The 17,662-nt window shown below is 41.2% G+C and overlaps 1 protein-coding gene across 1 annotated transcript in view; it reads left to right on the top strand.

Annotated features, from left to right (window-relative positions):
- Nucleotides 1-760: 760 nt before the first annotated feature.
- The window catches only part of LOC144261512 (arylsulfatase D-like), a gene marked incomplete at its 5' end in the record, with an annotated part of 31,889 nt that continues 14,987 nt past the window's right edge, over nucleotides 761-17,662 (top strand). The window contains 5 exons of the mRNA XM_077811202.1: nucleotides 761-807; nucleotides 5,501-5,650; nucleotides 6,933-7,054; nucleotides 9,217-9,339; nucleotides 15,273-15,696. Of these exons, the coding sequence (XP_077667328.1) occupies nucleotides 761-807; nucleotides 5,501-5,650; nucleotides 6,933-7,054; nucleotides 9,217-9,339; nucleotides 15,273-15,696 (866 nt within the window). The remainder of the gene's footprint in view (nucleotides 808-5,500; nucleotides 5,651-6,932; nucleotides 7,055-9,216; nucleotides 9,340-15,272; nucleotides 15,697-17,662) is intronic.

The following is a 17,662-nucleotide window of genomic DNA, read 5'->3' as shown; positions in this document are numbered from 1 at the left end:
GGGATTCTGTCTGAAAATTGCAGGGGAGACAGAGAAAGCAACTGTCATTTTAATCTCCATCACAAGTTAATATGATGGTGTTGGTGCAATGCTATGGGAGTTAATGATTCCAGTTGCCATTCTTGTGGCATCTGGTTACTTCTGTGGACTTGCATGACTCAGTGAAATGTGTATTGCATCTGATGAAGTGAGCTGTAGCTCATGAAAGCTTATGCTCAAATAAATTGGTTAGTCTCTAAGGTGCCACAAGTACTCCTTTTCTTTTTGCGAATACAGACTAACACGGCTATTACTCTGAAACCTGAAATGTGTATGTTACATAAGGTCTGGTTCAAATGGAACTCTTTCCATTGGCTTCAAAAGGCCCTGGATAAGGCCCATATACTAGGATAATATAATTTGTTTCTCCCTTCACTTTCCTCTTGGTCTATTTGTCTTTTCTTAGGGTACCAGCTTCTCAGAGCATGGATCATGCCATCTTCTCTGTTTAGATGGCAACTAGAACACTGTGGGCGTTACTGGAAGTAACTAATTATAATATCAGTGTGTCATGACCTGTTCTTAAATGTCTATTCCTTATTGTTGTCACTGCTTTTTTTCATTTTGGGCCTGATCCAAAGCTTATTGAAGTGAATGGGCACTCCCATTGATTTCAGTGGGGCTTGGATCAGGCTGTTTAATCATTTACATGATTACATTTTTTATTTTAATGTGATGGGGTTTTTGTTTGTTCTTTTGTTTTTTTACAGAATCCTGAAATACCAACCGTTGTGTGGTAGAAATCATGTGGCACCTGACAGGCTACTGGTAAGAAAAAAAATCACTAGAACAAATGACTGTTTTCTTCCTATTTATGAGTAAAAGCTCATTAGAGTCGAATGACATCATAAAGTCTACATCAGCATCATAAATATAACAGTAGTGTGTATATAAAAATAAATAAAATATAATCATGTGATTTATTGGTGTGGTGGTATTTTTATCCTGTTTCTTCTTAATCTTTTCAAATTACCAATGGCAGAAGCTGCTGTACTGTGAAGGTTGATACTACATTCACATTATAAGCCCGAATTTTAACCCCTTTCCCCAACTTCTCCCCAAAAAGAAACCGATTCCATTTAAATGTACATGTCATGTGTAAATGTCTCAAGTTCAATTTTTCTGGGAAGTTTAGAAAGAATCAGAAAAGCAGTTTAAAATTATGGGACTGGATTTCCCTCTGTTACACCTATTTAAGATCAGTACATTGGTTGCACTTGTTTTCTGGATGATTTTGAGAATTCTAGGAAAAACCATTTGTTTATTGTAAAGACACTCCAGACCCTCTATGGTGGGTAAAAGGCTAGATTGGCGTAAAGGGGCCCTAAATAATAATACCTAGCTCTTACATAGGGCTTTTTATCAGTGGCTCTCAAAGCACTTTACAAAGGACATAAGTATCATTATTCCCATTTTATAGTTGGGGAAACTGATGCCCGGATACTGCCTGTTGGAGCTTGCTCCCACAGAAGCACTGTGAAGTACAGCTGTGAGTCTCCCTTTGAGGATCCCCGTGCATAATGGAAGGAGTGGGGCCACAGTGCACAATACTGTGGACATTCTGGACAACGTAGTTGTCCAGTGGGCAGCCCTGTGAGGCTGCTGTAACTTAGAGAGGCCTACCGGGCCCCTACCTCTCCCTGGGCTGTGAGTTTTGCGCTGTGCCTCTAAAGGTATGTCTACACTTTGAGCTGGGGTTGAGATTCCCAGCTCGAGGAGACATACCCATGCTAGCTCTGATGTAGCTGGTGCATTAAAATAGAATGTAGCCATGGCAGTGCGAGTAGTGAGAGGGTCCAGGTGCCCCGAGTACCTACCTAGGTCTCTGATGGACACAAACTTTGGGCAGCTGGCCACTCTCACCACCACAGCTACTTTCTAATTTTTAGCGTGCGGTCTCCATCAGAGCTAGCACGGGTTTGTCTCCTTGAACTGGGAATCTCAACCCCAGCTCGAAGAGTAGACATACCTTTAGAGGCTTAGCACAGAATTTTATCCACTAGATATATTGTTGTCTCACTGACCTTCTCCAGGGTAAAAGTATTACCCTTGCAGAAGCCTCTTCATTCGTACTGTTAAAGAGGATTTGATTGACTGGGATTCATCTGCCAAATTAGATGGGTAAAATGATTTATAGTATAATACTGCACAAAACATTTTGGAGTTATGTGACAAGCAGAGCTATGGGTTTCACTATGCCAAGGTAAAATAGTTTTCCTCTCTTTGTCACTTCTTAATTACCAAGTGGAGGCCTATAATTTATCCATGTGTTAAGTTATGGCCAAGTAGTTGCTGCAGAAAGAAGTAGTAGCTGGCTGATCTTTTAATTTTTCTTCCTTATTTAGATCTTTGTCATTTGGAGAGTTACATGTGTTTCTTGAATTAAAACCCTTTCATATTCTGCGACATATCTTTCCAAATCTCGGTCATCCAGTACACACAAGTTATTTCCTCATTCCATAAGTATTTTTGACTTTTTGCATAATCTGTAGGAGGTTTGAACTTCAGTCTGTATGTGTAATGAAGGCAGACAGTCAGACTCCAGCATTGCTTCAGGGATTGATGCAATACTTTTCAGTACATTTCAGATAAACAGAAGATGAGAGTTAAGTATGTAGGAGGAATAGCCTGTTCTTTCATGATAAAGTTAAGGGGCAGTAGACATCCTGATGCTTTCTAACCTATTTAATTGATGTGTGTCTTCAGTGTGTAATATCTGATTGTGTGTAAGACAGACATTGGATTGTAATGAAATGCCATATCCAAATCCTTATTCTGAAATATCTGAATTTTATGCCTTGACTTTTGGGACTCTAATGAAACTCCAAATTCAAACACTCCAAACTAGAAGAATATTCACACTCATATATATATATATGGATATAAGCTCTAAAGTAGGCCTTGTAATTTCTGTGCTAAGGCGGGCTTTCCTGGAGTTTTGAATTGATCCAGCATGGATCCTTACAAGCAGGTAATCTGGAAAATCTATATAATTTAGTCAAGTCATTTATCATGGTATGTACAAGAAGGATACTGTCATCTTGCAATACATTTTTGTTATGTGCATATTGGGGGTGTAGGTATTACTGTCCGGTCATTCTTTTCAATGCAGCATTTATTATCATTCAGTAATATTAGACATATTGTTAACTCTGGAATACAAAGGAGTGAGGCAAAATTTCATGGTTATTGTGCAAAGTAAAATCAGACAAATTATTATAGTACTTCAGTAATTTAAATAATCATGAGGAAAAGATGGGTAAACGTTGCAGGAAAAAATTATTAAATAGAAAAATAATCATCATAGTTGGAGAAATTTTGATTAGTTAGCTCTTGAATTGGCTTGATGATATGAGGGTGATAATTGAAAATTTGTCCCATGTATTTTAGGCTAGTCCATTAAAAATGTATCATCCACAACTTTAATTCTTTGGAGTACGGAATGTTGGATCAACACTTAACAATTCTTTTTCTTGGCCAAATGTTAAGAACTTTAAACTTGTAAACTGTAGCAGGTTCAGGAACCCATAGAAACTCTATGTTTGAGATGCATAAAGCTGATTGAAATACAAAATGCTTTAATTTGTTCAGTATAGTGGCACATTATATATTCAAATAGATAATGGAGGGACAAATTTATACTTGATCAGATCTGTATTCTTCCCCTCACTTATTTACTTCTAGCTAAAGATTTATAGACCTGTTTGTATGCCCAAAATGCAAAACTTGCATGATGATGCCATAACACCAATTGGGAAACAAAGGAGCATATTGGTTTTGTTAATATTTGTGCTTATTTCTCTCAGAAATCCCCAACTAATAATAGATATGTGGTTTGCTCACAGACTAGCCCTGTTCAACTTTTATTTCTTCCTATAGTATGATCCTGCTATCTTCTTCCTTGGAGTTCATTACATGGCTATGAAAGAAATGAAGGGATAAAATTATTGCTCTCTTGCTGACACACGGAACCAGATTGGCTGTCTTTATCTAGGTGCTGAACACAGTGGAAATCTCTGTTGGTTATGTTCAAGCAGTAAATAGAAAGTGATGGGAATAAGTGAGTTGCTTTGTAGTGGAATAGGTAACCCGGGGTCATTTTTTAGTTTGAATTTCACTGAAAGCTCCTGTATAATAATATAAATACAGTAACTCCTCACTTAATGTTATAGTTATGTTCCTGAAAAATGCGACTTTAAGCAAAATGATGTTAAGCGAATCCAATTTCCCCATAAGAATTCATATAAATAAGGGGGAGGGGGGGTTAAGTTCCAGGGAAATTTTTTTCACAGGACAAAAAACTATATTTTATATACACACAGTATAAGTTTTAAATAAACAATTTAATACTGTACACAGCAATGATGATTGTGAAGCTTGGGTGAGGTGGTGAAGTCAGAGGGTGGAAGAGGATGGGATATTTCCCAGGGAATGCCTTACTGCTAAAAGATGAACTGGCATTCGGCTGAGCCCCCAAGGGTTAACACATTGTTGTTAATGTAGCCTCACACTCTACAAGGCAGCATGAATGGAGGGAGGGGAGATAGCATGGCAAACAGAGACACACACGGTGTGTTTGTGAGAGAGAGATGTGCATTGCCCCTTTAAGTACGCTGACGCCACTCTAAGTACACTGCCTTTTTAAGTGTATTTGCAAGTTGAGACAGCAGCTCTGGCCAGCAAGCTCCCTCCCTCCTGAGCCCTGTTGTGAACCAACCCTGCTCTATATGGAGAAGGGGTAAGTGTGGGGCAGGAGCAAGGGGGATGGAGACACCGTGACATTAGCCCCCCTCTTTTCCTGCCCCCACAGCAAGCAGGAGGCTCCCGGGAGCAGCTCCAAGGCAGAAGGCAGGAGCAGCACATGGCAGTGGGGGAGGGACAGCTGAACTGCCCGGCAATTGATAGCCTGCTGGGCAGCTGCTGCACAGGGAACTTAGGGGAGCGGGGAGCTGAAAGCGGGCTGCCGGTCCACCCTGTTTCCAGGCCCCCACCAGCTAGCTGCAACGGGCTACTCTTCCTGCAAGCAGTGGACAAAGCAGGCAGCTGCCAAACGGACGGACCGTTATAAAGGAGCATTGCGCAACTTTAAACGAGCATGTTCCCTAATTGAATCATAGAATATCAGGGTTGGAAGGGACCTCAGGAGATCATCTTGTCCAACCCCCTGCTCAAAGCAGGACCAATCCTCAATTTTTGCCCCAGATGGCTAAATGGCCCCCTCAAGGATTGAACTCACAACCCTGATCAGCAACGTAACAAGTTAACTGGGATGATTTTAAGTGAGGAGTTACTGTAATACAATGTATTTTTTAAAATATTTCTGTTGTCAGTTCTTCATAAAACTTTTCACACTTTGTTCCGTCCAGAGTTAGAATTATCTGATTTCACCTGCCATTTCCTTCTGGGTGTATTTAAAAAATAAGAATAGCCAAATTATATTGATTTTTTTTAACCTTTTCAGGACCTCTCTGACCATCCTCCTAGTTTTATGTCTGTTCCTAAAGCCACCTGGGTCACATGCTTCAGTCAGTTACAAGCCCAACATTGTACTGATACTGGCTGATGATCTTGGTATTGGAGATGTAGGCTGCTATGGAAATGATACTATAAGGTAAAGGATTTAGGCATAGTAATCAAAGATGTTCATTTATTTTTTTATTGTAAGAATGTCATATTCTGTCCAGTTCCTCCTCTGTTGAGCCACTGGCTGGCGGAAGGACGGGGTTCCCTGCTGGTGTCACCAGCAGTAGGTTAAAGGTGCTAACTGGACCATCTCTCTCGCAACGCTATAAAAGCCGCACAATGACATACTCTGTTGGCAATGGCTATGTTTATTGTAAGTTATTTATCATTAACAATTATTTTGTGTTATTTTGGGTCTGATTTTTAGAAATGCTAAGCACCTGCACCGCCAGCAGAAGTCACTGGGGGTGGTTGGTGAGCAGCCTCTCTAAAAAAAAAAAAAAACTAGTCCTGATTTCATTTGTATAAGTTTAGGCGATTTTTTTTTCTGACTCTCAGATAAAAAAATAGTTAAACATGAAAATGAAATAAAGAAAAGGAGAAATAAATGTTCCTTGTGCTCCTAAGGGCAGCCTACTTCATCAGCTGAGAATATTTAAGGAGTTAATTAATGTTAACAAAATGGAAGGTAATTCTGATATACAGTGATATGCTGATTTTTTTCCATCCCATTTCTACAGACTTTATATGTGGTTGTTTAAGTAGAGAACCAATCCTGAAGGCCTCGCTTGGGCAAAACTCGCATTTACTTCAAAGAGAATTTTGCATAAGTGAGGACAATCTGCCTTTTGTGATGAGTTCTACATAAAGAGTGCTGGTGTGACAGTGTCAGGTGTCTTTCTACCATAACAGTGGGACAACATAATTATTTTCTGAAAAAGATCCACATAACCTTCAGCCTCCCACCAAGTCCCAGGTGACATCTCATTGTCACCTGCTATTTCCATTAACCAGCAGGTTTCTGTCAATTCCTCAGTAAGGCTGTGTTCCTGCGAGCAGCCACCCAGGGATGGGCCTCTGCAGCCACAAAGCCCCAGTGGCCTCCATATGGCTGTGCACCAGCGTTAGGATACACCTGCGTGGAGCTGCTTGTAGGGATGGGGTCTAAGCTTAGGAATTATTCACTTTAAAAATGTCCAAACAATTGTAATGACCAGACTAAGAGAGAGAAAAATAAAAAAATCCATTATCCTAATTATGGCAGAGGAAACAGCCAACGGCTAACTTTATTAGAGAGCTCAGTAAATGTTTATTAGGTCTATTTAAAAAAAAAAAAAAAAGAAAGAAAAAATACAGTACACAACATTGCTAATCACTATTAGCTGGCAGACCACTGTAATGAAATTTGGTTGTGTTGATTTTGTTTTTAGGACCCCTAACATTGACCGGCTGGCAAAGGAAGGAGTGAAACTTACTCAGCACATTGCTGCGGCTCCGCTTTGCACGCCAAGCAGAGCAGCTTTCCTGACTGGCAGATACCCAATCAGATCAGGTGTGGACCTGTTTCATGGTACAGTGCTGTCTTAGCAAGAGATCTTAGCTTTTAAACATTTAGAGTCATTGACTTTACGGCCAAAGGGATCGTCAGGGTCATCTAGTCTGACCTCCTGCGCATTGCAGGCCACAGAACCTTGCCTACCCACTCCTGTAATAGACCCATAACCTGTGGCTGAGTTACTGAAGTCCTCAAAACATGATTTAAAGACTTCAAGTTACGAGAATCCACCATTTACTCCAGTTTAAACCTGCAAGTGACCCATGCCCCCATGCTGCAGAGGAAGGCAAAAAAACTCCAGGGTTTTTCTCTACCAGTCTGACCCAAGGGAAAATTCCTTCCCAACCCCAAATATCAGTTGGACCCTGAGCATTTTGGCAAGACCCAGCAGCCAGACACCTGAGAGATAATTTTCTATAGTAACTCAGAGCCCTCCCCATCTAGTGTCCCATCACCAGCTGCTGGGGACATTTGTTTATTTTATGTTATAATTATTGCAACATGGATCCATTCATCCCTGCCTCTGCACAGGCCAGAAAGGAGCACTCATGTAGCTATCATGAAAGGAGGCTAGGAGGTGCAAACAGATGGGAGCAGGAGCCATGATGTCTCCCACTGAATTGCCACCAGAAGCCTCTCCACATGGGTAATTCAATTTTGAAGGTCCACAGATATTTAGCAGATGTGGCTGGCCCACGTTAAATGCAGTGGGGTAGAAAATAAACAGCCATTCCTGGGAGCAGCTTCTGCTGAAACTAGTATATTTTGTGACACGAAAGATCAGGGAATAACGCTGCTCTGTAATAGTGATGCCAATTGTAATGTTTTCGTATAAAGTTGCTAAATCTCAACAATTTATAGCACAGTGCTCAAACGGCAAAAGGTTTCGCAAACACACTTTACCTTAGCCTTAAATCCTAAACAGAAATACCTGCAATAGTAATGTAATAGCAAGTGCATGTAGGCAATATACTCAGACTAGTTTCATTCCCTCCGGTCAACAAGCAGGAATGACAGACGTGCAAGACAAATGTCAGTAACTTATAATTCTGTAACTGTCAGCCAAACACAATAATAATCAGGTTGACAGAAGCATTCTTTTCTCTCCTGATGATACAAGTTCCAGGGATGGAAAAAAAAAATAGTTATGCAAGCTTCTAGACTGCAATTCCCTAGTCATTGCATTATAGCAAATTATTTCAGTGTGTATCCCAGGAAGTTTGAAGTTAATATGCTGCCCCACTTCCACCCTTAACCTCCCATTGAGCTCAGTGGGAATTGTGCACAGATACCTACAGTCTAGTCTGTGTTCCTATATCTCAGTGCAGAACCCGTAAAGTCTGGATGATACTGTAATATATAATAGCCCTTATATTAGTGTCCCACTTCAGTCTTCCAGAAAACTTGACATTTGACTTATGTTTGACCATCTCCATGCCCTGTTGTGTTTACAGCTTTCCTCTTTTTCACACCATCAAACAGATCCACATCATCACTCAGATCCACAACTTTGGTTTCTAAAAATCTGTAAAAAGATTTTTTTTCTATGTTTTCCAAGTCCTGCTGCAAATAATGATTAAAAGATAGAAGGATAACGTCACACACATCTGTGTGAGGTGCAAATGAGAAATTGGTAATATAAAGCAAGAGATTTACATCTCCCCATTCTCACCCAGATTCTAATTTATTTTCACCAGGGCTTAACCAGACAACATAGGGTAGATTCTTAGCTGGTGTAAATCAGTACCAGACTATTAAAGTCAGTGAAGCTATGCTAATTTAGATGAGCTGAGTATCTGGCCCCAAGAATGTAAGACTATTTTCTAGTGGCCTGCTAATTATTCAGTTATTAGCGGCAGGGGGGAGAGAGACAATGTAAAGATACAAAAGGTTGATTTTTAAGTCTAGCAAGTTTTGACTGTGCAGACAAGAGAGCTTGAGTGAGCTATTATAAAAACAAAGGTTTCAGAGTAACAGCCGTGTCAGTCTGTATTTGCAAAAAGAAAAGGAGGACTTGTGGCACCTTAGAGACTAACCAATTTATTTGAGCATAAGCTTTCGTGAGCTACAGCTCCCTTCATCGGATGCAAACAAAATTTGCTTTTGACTAAAGCACCCACATTGCTGTGTTTAGTACTTTTAAAAATTGTGTATTATAGGTATGGATGCCACTAATGACTATCGTGTTATTCAGTGGACTGGGGCCTCAGGAGGGCTCCCTCCAAATGAGACCACTTTTGCCAAGATACTACAGCAGCAAGGCTACATCACAGGACTAATAGGTATGTAGACTCAATATTGTTTGGGTAAAAGGTGTTATCTAAACATTTAGCCCTGAAATATGTCATTGTGAGGGGATTGATCAATTCTTAGTTTTAATGTTTATGACATCATATCATATAACATGTCTTTGTTCCCTTGTGTCAGTGTCAAACTGTCTGGAGTGGCTCACAAACATGAGTGCCAACCTCAGGGCAGACTGATCGGGAACAGGGCACAAAACCCAAACTGACTGTATGTTCTATAATTAGATTTCACCAACCAAGTATCAAATGTGACCTCCTAAAGCATTATAACAGCCTTAACACGGAGTCACAGACAGTCCCCCTTTGGGCACTCCAATCTATCTTGCCACCCAAGCAAGCCTGCCTTTGTAATAGATGTCCCTTTACACCAAAAACCACATCAGTATTCAGGTTATTCCCAGTCCCAAAGAACCAGTCAACTGTACCTCCGATCTCAAATCAAAGATAACACGTGTAGCCAATCCTGTAATAAACTAACTAAAGGTTTATTAACTAAGAAAAAGAAATATGAGAGTTATTTATGCGGTTAAAGCAGGTAAACATACACCCACAAGTGAGTTAGTCAAGTTTCAAAAGATAATAGAAGCTTCTATAATAAGCGAGGTTTTATGTCCTTTAGGGTGAACCCAAGCCAAGCACCTTGGGGATCTCTTGCTTATGTTTAGGAATCTTTGCCCCTCAGAGTCCAGGCAGCATAAAGATAACAGTTTCTCCTTAACAGGCATTTTTATTCCCTTCCCCCAGGGTTCAAGCTGTGATGGGAGGAGGGCTTGTGTACATACCCTCTTCAGGGGTGGCAGGAAAGCAATCAACAAAGTCTTTTGTCCACAGTGGCATGTCTGATGACCGTAGACCACCTTTTGCTGGGGAGGAGATAATACCTTTTGTGGTAAACTGACATTTCACACTTGGTAATGCTTCTTTGCTGACTGCGGAGGGATTTACAGTCTTAGCAAACATTTAAACATTACCTTAGAACATGGGATACAAATACTATAGGTAGAATTAATGCATGCAGCATCCTACAAGCATTCCATAAAGTCTAAACGCATTCTTGTAACTCTAGTGCTATTTAGCAACACTAACACACAGGTGAGTGAGACTGGTTTCCAGCTGTGCATTTGTCAGTGTTCAGTGAGGCCTGGGTCCGTGGTGTGATCTGGTACCAGGACTGTTATACACAGTCGGTATATCCTGTAGGCACTAATTCTGCACCAGAGAAACTATTCCACTCAGAAAGACATTCAGCTGGAAAGAATAAATTATACTGATGATACACTCACCTTTAAAATAGAACCATATCACACCCAACCACAACCACTTGTCCAAGATCTAACTGCTTATGCATTCAGTTAAATAGACCTTGCAAGATTACCGTACCAGTAATAGTGCTATCTAGTGATTGTCAATAATATTACATTAACATGTACAAATGAGTTACATTTTGAGCCTGTACCTTTAGGTTTTAGTAGAGTGACCAGATGTCCCAATTTTATAGGGACAGTCTTGATATTTGGGACTTTTTCTTATATAGGCACCTATTACCCCCACCCCCGTCCCGATTTTTCACATTTGCTATCTGGTCACCCTAGCTTTTAGACACTTTGGGCCAGAAGCACATAAATTGATATAAGTTAACACAGCTCCAATTGAAATCAATGAAACGAAGCTAATTTACACCATCTGAGGATTTGGCCCTTCACATATAGCAGTACCGTCAGTTAAGGTTATTCAAAAGTTACAGTATATTACATTGTACTTGAACAAGATTTCAGTACAGCCCAGATAAAACATCCTTTTACAAAATGAATAAAGATGTCGGTTTCATTTGTACATGTCTAATTGTGCCACTCAGTTTTCATAAGGCCACTTGCTAAAACAGCTATTCACTTTTTAGTCATGACCTGAAATGGAATTCCCTCAAATGATTCATCTAACCCAGAGGCGGGCAAACTTTTTTTGGCCTGAGGGCCACATTGAGTTTCTGAAATTGTATGGAGGGCCGGTTAGGGGAGGCTATGCCTCCACACACAGCCAGGCATGGCCCGGTCCCCACCCCATCCGACCCCCCGGCACCCCGCTTCTTGCCCCCTAACGCCCCCCCCGGGACTCCTGCCACATCCACCACCACCCGCTGCTCTTGGTTCCCTGACCGCCCCTGGACCTCCTGCCCCTAACTGCTCCCTGCCGCCCCATCCGACCCCCCCTCCTTCCTGACTGCTCCCCCCCCAGCCCCATCCAACCACCCCTTCTCCCTGACCGCCCCCGGACCCCTCTCCCCTAACTGCCCCCCACCACCCTATTCAACCCCCCCTTCCTGACTGCCTCCCCGGGACCCCTGCCCCATCCACCCACCCTGTCCCCTGACCACCCCCCGCCGCCCCATCCAACCCCTCCTCGTCTTCTTGACTGCGTCCCCGGAACCCCTGCCCCCATTCAACCCCCAGTCCCCACCCTCTGACTGCCCCGCCCCGTATCCACACCCTTGATCATCCCCTGAACTCCTCTGCCCTCTATCCAAACCCCCCCCCCGCTCCCTGCCCCCTTACCACGCTGCCTGGAGCACCGGTGGCTGGTGGCGCGGCTGCACCAGGATAGGCAGCCGCGCCGCACAGCACAGAGCACCAGGTCAGGCCAAGCTCTGCAGCCCTGCCGCCCAGAGCATTGCTCCATGTGGCTGTGGGGGAGAGGAGACAGCCTCCTGGGCCAGGAGCTCAGGGGCCGGGCAGGACGGTCCCGCGGGCCAGATGTGGTCTGTGGGCCGTAGTTTGCCCACCTCTGATCTAACCTCCCCCACCATAAGGGTATACTGAAAAAGCATAAACAGAGATGATAAAGAAAAGAACCAGAAAACAACCCTATAATCATGTAAAGCTAGGCCTCTGTCTTTTTTCTATGCTTATCTGTCTTCTCTCTAAGGTTATAGGTAGAAGGAATGTGAACTGTGTGTAACCTGTACTCCCCACTTTGGGGAAAGAATTCCTTATACAGATAAGCCTCCATGTTCATACCTACCCCAGAACTTCAAACAGACTGGGTTAACCGGCTTGAACTGGAAGAGATATCACACTGTATGTTGAACCAGGCTATAAAAGCCCATCTCTGTTCTTTGTTCGGGGCTTCACCATTTTCCTCTGTAAAGGAATTGCTGAGCCCTTCAGCTGTCGTACTTGCTAGCATTAAAGTGCCTCACTTTATCAAAGAGCCAAGACTCTGTGTTTTGTTTGGCTAATACAGAAGTCCAGGGAAGGCTACCCTCCTAACCCTAGACAGGAGGGGAAACCTTTTTCCCTGACAGAGAATTTTCAAGACTCAATTTCCAGAGGACTCAACCCAACCTAATATGGATGCCTAAGTCTGGGCAGCCAAAAACTCTGGCCTACATGTACAAAACAGCATTTACACACATAAATTACACATCTGCTATCTGATGTGCATGCATACGTTGATTTGTGTAAATTCAAAATCAGACACCAAAATTAGCAGAAGATATTGAAAATGTAGCCCTTAAGGCATTAGAAAACAGGAAAACATTATTTTTATTATTTTTATTTAAGTTGTGTTGTGTTCAATCTTCATTTTCCTTGTGATATAAGAGGAATAATGCTGTAGTTGTTTCAGAATTTTCATAAACATCATATTCGATACTGCCAAGTGCTTCCGCTTGGCTTCAGTACTGAATCACTGACATAAACCATGTTCAGTTTCCTGTACTTCACCATAGACATTATCCCTTAGGGAGCCCATGGCATTTCATTCTGAGGATTTAGATGGCAGAGTACATTTTTGCCCATGGGTGCCTAAGTTTGAGTCCCAACATAGGCATCAAAAGCATCACATAATTGAGCGAGACTGCTAGTCTTTGTTGAACAGAGTCTGGTGATCATAAGCAGCATTGGCAATAAATAGCAGGATTGAAGTGCACAACCATTAAGTAAGGCATCTTGCACAGTTCCTGCCCACATTGCATTTAGCTGGGCACTAAATTAACTCACAATTTCTTTTAAGATGTGTATCACAACTTTGGATTTTCTAAGTGTCTAAGGGCTGCACTTTTTTGTCTCTTTAAAATTGAAATGGGTTTAACTGCAGAACAAGAGCACCCGTTAAACAATCAGCAATGTGATTTGAGAAAAATATTTTTGTTAAAAACTTTTGATGAGTTGTCTTTCACAATGTGGCTTACTGCATGTCTGCCAAAAACTTATTTCTCTTATTTATATGTTTATTCTCTGTGGACCTGGTTTTTTTTAAAGAGAATCTGTGAATCCACAGCTACCATTACCTTCAGCTAAAGATTTGAGCATTCAACACTTCTGAAATTCAGTCTCATTATATCTATTTACAAACAGTATGCCTATATTTTCATCACAAAGTGGAATTGATCATGGTGGATTGGGAAATACCTTGAGTATTTAGCTGAGGGCAATCCAGACTTCCTGATTAGAATGTTCACCCACCTATTGATCATTTCATATCTGCATCTGGCAAGAAGGTTGCATCCTTTTTTCTCAGATATAGACCTTTTGGTTGTGATCCATGCTCATGTCAGCTCAGGATTAGAATACTACAGTGCTCTCTATCTGCGGCTAAACTTTTAAATCCAATTGCAGTCTGAAGTTAGTATGACACTAGTAATACAGTGGGCCACTTGTTTAGCAAAATTCTTGCTCTAAGCGCATGACCCTTCTGCTCCATAGCTGGGGCTGGTTGTGCGTTGATTCCAAAGCGGAATTCAAGGTATTATTTTTGATCCATGACATTGAAATGTCCTATCTGATGGACTAGAACTTCCCCCGTATCACCCTGGCAATCAGCAGTGGCACTTGAGGAGCTCCCTTACTATAGATGAAAGGGAACAGCTGGCCCCTGGGTTTTCGGAATTCACAGCCCCCATGCTTGGTTCAAACCATCTTGAATTTAGAGATCTTCTGAGTATGCTTCAAAGCCCATCTGTTTGAGTGGGCCCTTGCAAGAGGTCTAAGATGGATTTTGATGTGGTCTTTTTCTCTGAGTAATGAGTATATATTACAGGGGAGGAGCGGCTGTTCTTTTGTTTCATGATGACTTTATTATTTGAGTTGGAAAGGGTTTCTAGAGCTTGGATAGGTACTTTTTTTTTTAACTTTGTTAAGTCAAAATAACTAAAAATAATGCCTGTAATTTATCATAAGATAGTATTTCTTTATGCCCATTCACTGTATATATTCTCATCACTAAAGCTATTTACATCCAGTATAGGGTTTGCACTGACATCTCCCAGCATCTCATGGCTTGTTTGGTAGATAGCCAGAAAAGATGTCACTTTCACTGGTATAAGGGGTCTTGAGCCTATTTCACTTTATAATTGGCTCCATCTTTATATCCAAATCACACCTTATCACTTTGTAACCCACACATCATCTGACTTTCTACATAGATCTACTGCTACACTATTCTAAGCTTTCCAGAGCAATATCCTACTTACTTCCCTCATTCATTATGTTGGCTTTCCGGAGGGTACAGAGGCAAGAGAACAATGTTGTTTCAGCCTGTGTTACAAAAGGACTTCTTTCCCCTTTTTCATAGCTGGCAGAAGTCAAAGAATGCCAGATATTTTCTGCCTTGCCCTTTAAATCCTGGCTGTTCTCAATTACTGGCTCCTATTTTAGGGCCTATGATTAGGGCCTAAACTGACCCAGGCAAGAGAGACTGTGTACCCAAGCAGAGCCCCAATGATTTCAGAGGGACTTGTGAGGATGTAAAGACTCAGCCTCTTGGAACAGATTACATAATTAGGGTCTTATTATAAGAGGAAAAAGTAATTTTATTAGCGAGGTGTTTTTTGCTTTTTGTTCTCACAAGACCAGAATATTTTAAATGATTGTATTGTATTGTAACTTTACATTTAAAAATATATATATTTTCAGGGAAGTGGCATCAAGGTGTGAACTGTGAATCCCGCAACGACTACTGTCATCACCCTTTAAACCATGGGTTTGATTATTTTTATGGCATGCCATTTAGTCTAATGAATGACTGTCAAATAACAAAACTTGCAGAGAAGGACAGAGTCTTGAGAACCAAATTCTGGCTTTACACTCAGACAATTGTCCTTGCTGTACTCACCCTTTCAATAGCAAGACTTATTGGCTTGGCCTCAGTCACCTGGAAAATAATCACCTGTTTTGCTTGGTTTGGTTTTTTGTTCTTTGCATCCTGGTTCTCGAGTTATGGATTCATAAGATATTGGGACTGCATTATGATGAGAAACCATGAAATTACTGAGCAGCCAATGGTGGTAGAAAGAACTACATCCCTTATACTGAGGGAGGCCATTTCTTTTATTGAAAGGTAAAATACATTTCGTTTTGAACATATTTGTTTTAGTTCTTGAATATCTCACTACATTGTTTACTTATCTAATTGATTGATCGATTAGTTAATTTTTAAATAATGCTTTCAAATGTAAAGCCCTCTATATGTAATTATTATCTTGACTCCAAAGGACATAGAGCTTAAGGCCAGAGAGGACCACCAAATCACCTTGTCTGACCTCCTGAATATCATAGGCCACTAACCACCACCCCCACACCAAACTAACAACCAGTGCTAGATTAAAATATTACAGTCCTTAGACGACTAAACGTGTGTGTGGCACAGGCACAGAACAGAAGGGAGTGAGGTGCACCAATTCCTGAGGTTCCTGCAATGGCAGGGAATTGATTTAATGAGGTATACCAAGATTATTCTAGCAAGTGACCTGTGCCCCTTGCTTCTGTGGAAAGTGAAAACTGCCAAGGTTTGCCAGTCTGACCTGAGGGAAAAATCCTTCCTTACCCAACATATGGCGATCAGTGAGATACTGAGCATATGAGCAAGCACCTGAAATAAAAATATTCTCAGTACCATCTCAAAGCACTTGCCCATCCTGTTCAGTGTCCCATCTCTAGTCAGGGCTATCTCTGAGGTTTCAGAGGAAGGAGACAAAATATACAAATACACTGGGGGAGCCGGGGGGGGAATTCCCTTCCTGACTGTTACTGGTAAGCAGTTGAAGCCCTGAGGCATGAGATTTTAAGAACATAAGACACAGATCAGAAGGGACCTCCAGGCTGTCAAGGCCAGTCCACCACCACCACAGGCTACCCAGTCATGCAATTCTATTCATAAATGTGTCCATCTCTTTCTTAAAACTCATTATTTGCTTCTTCAACTCCAATTGGGAGGCTGGCTCAAAACCTTACTCTTCTAATAGTTAGAAACCTTCTTCTAATTTCCAGTCTGAATGTATTCATAGCCAGTTTGTATCCATTTGTTCTTGTGCCAACATTTTCCTTTTAAGTTAAGGCTGCCTGAAGGTTTTCCTTCTAATTTAATGTTTTCAGGAACTCTTAACTTTTCAAAATTTTCAACTTTTGGACAGAAAACTTCCAGGCTCTGTTTATAGAATTGCTTTTTGTCCTGATGAGACCAGAGTATTTTAAATGATTGCAGATCAACTCAGCTACTGATCTATATTGGTGCTTCATTATGTTCCTCCTTTTCTCTCTGTCGCAGCAATGAACTGGGGTCCTAAAATAGTCAGGCACCAAATTAGGGCCAGTTTCTCACCTGGTATAAATTTTCATAACTCTCTTGACTTCAGCTGATTTAAATCAGCAAAGAATCTGGCCTCCAGAATGGAACCTCTCTACTTGTGAATAGAAGACAAAGGGGAATATTTTAAATATTCAAAAATTAATGAAATTTTGTAATCACTGGGTTTAACTTCTGTACCCAGAAAGATAATGGAGCAAATAATAAAGCAAAACATCTAGAAGATAATGTGATAAGTAACAGTCAGCATGGATTTGTCAAGAACAAATCCATGTCAAACCAACTTGTTAGCTTTCTTAGACAGGGTAAAAAGCCTTGGGGATGGGGGGAAGTGGTAGACGTGGTATATCTTGACCTTAGTAAAGCTTTTAATACTATCTCGCATGACCTCTTCATAAACAAACTAGGGAAATGCAACCTAGATGGAGCTACCATAAGGTGGGTGCATAACTGGTTGGAAGACCATTCCCAGAGAGTAGTTATCAGTGGTTCACAGTCATGCTGGAAGGGCATAATTAGTGGGGTCTCACAGGGATCAGTTCTGGGTCTGGTTCTATTCAATATCTTCATCAATGATTTAGATAATGGCATAGAGAGTATGCTTATAAAGTTTGTGGATGATACCAAGCTGGGAGAGGTTGCAAGTGCTTTGGAGGATAGGATTAAAATTAAAAATGATCTGGACATGGTCTGAAATAAATAGGATGAAATTCAATAAGGA

This window comes from Eretmochelys imbricata, chromosome 1 (genome assembly GCF_965152235.1).
Source record: "Eretmochelys imbricata isolate rEreImb1 chromosome 1, rEreImb1.hap1, whole genome shotgun sequence".
Classification (NCBI taxonomy): Eukaryota; Metazoa; Chordata; order Testudines; family Cheloniidae; genus Eretmochelys; species Eretmochelys imbricata.
This window is presented reverse-complemented; position numbering and strand designations above follow the sequence as displayed.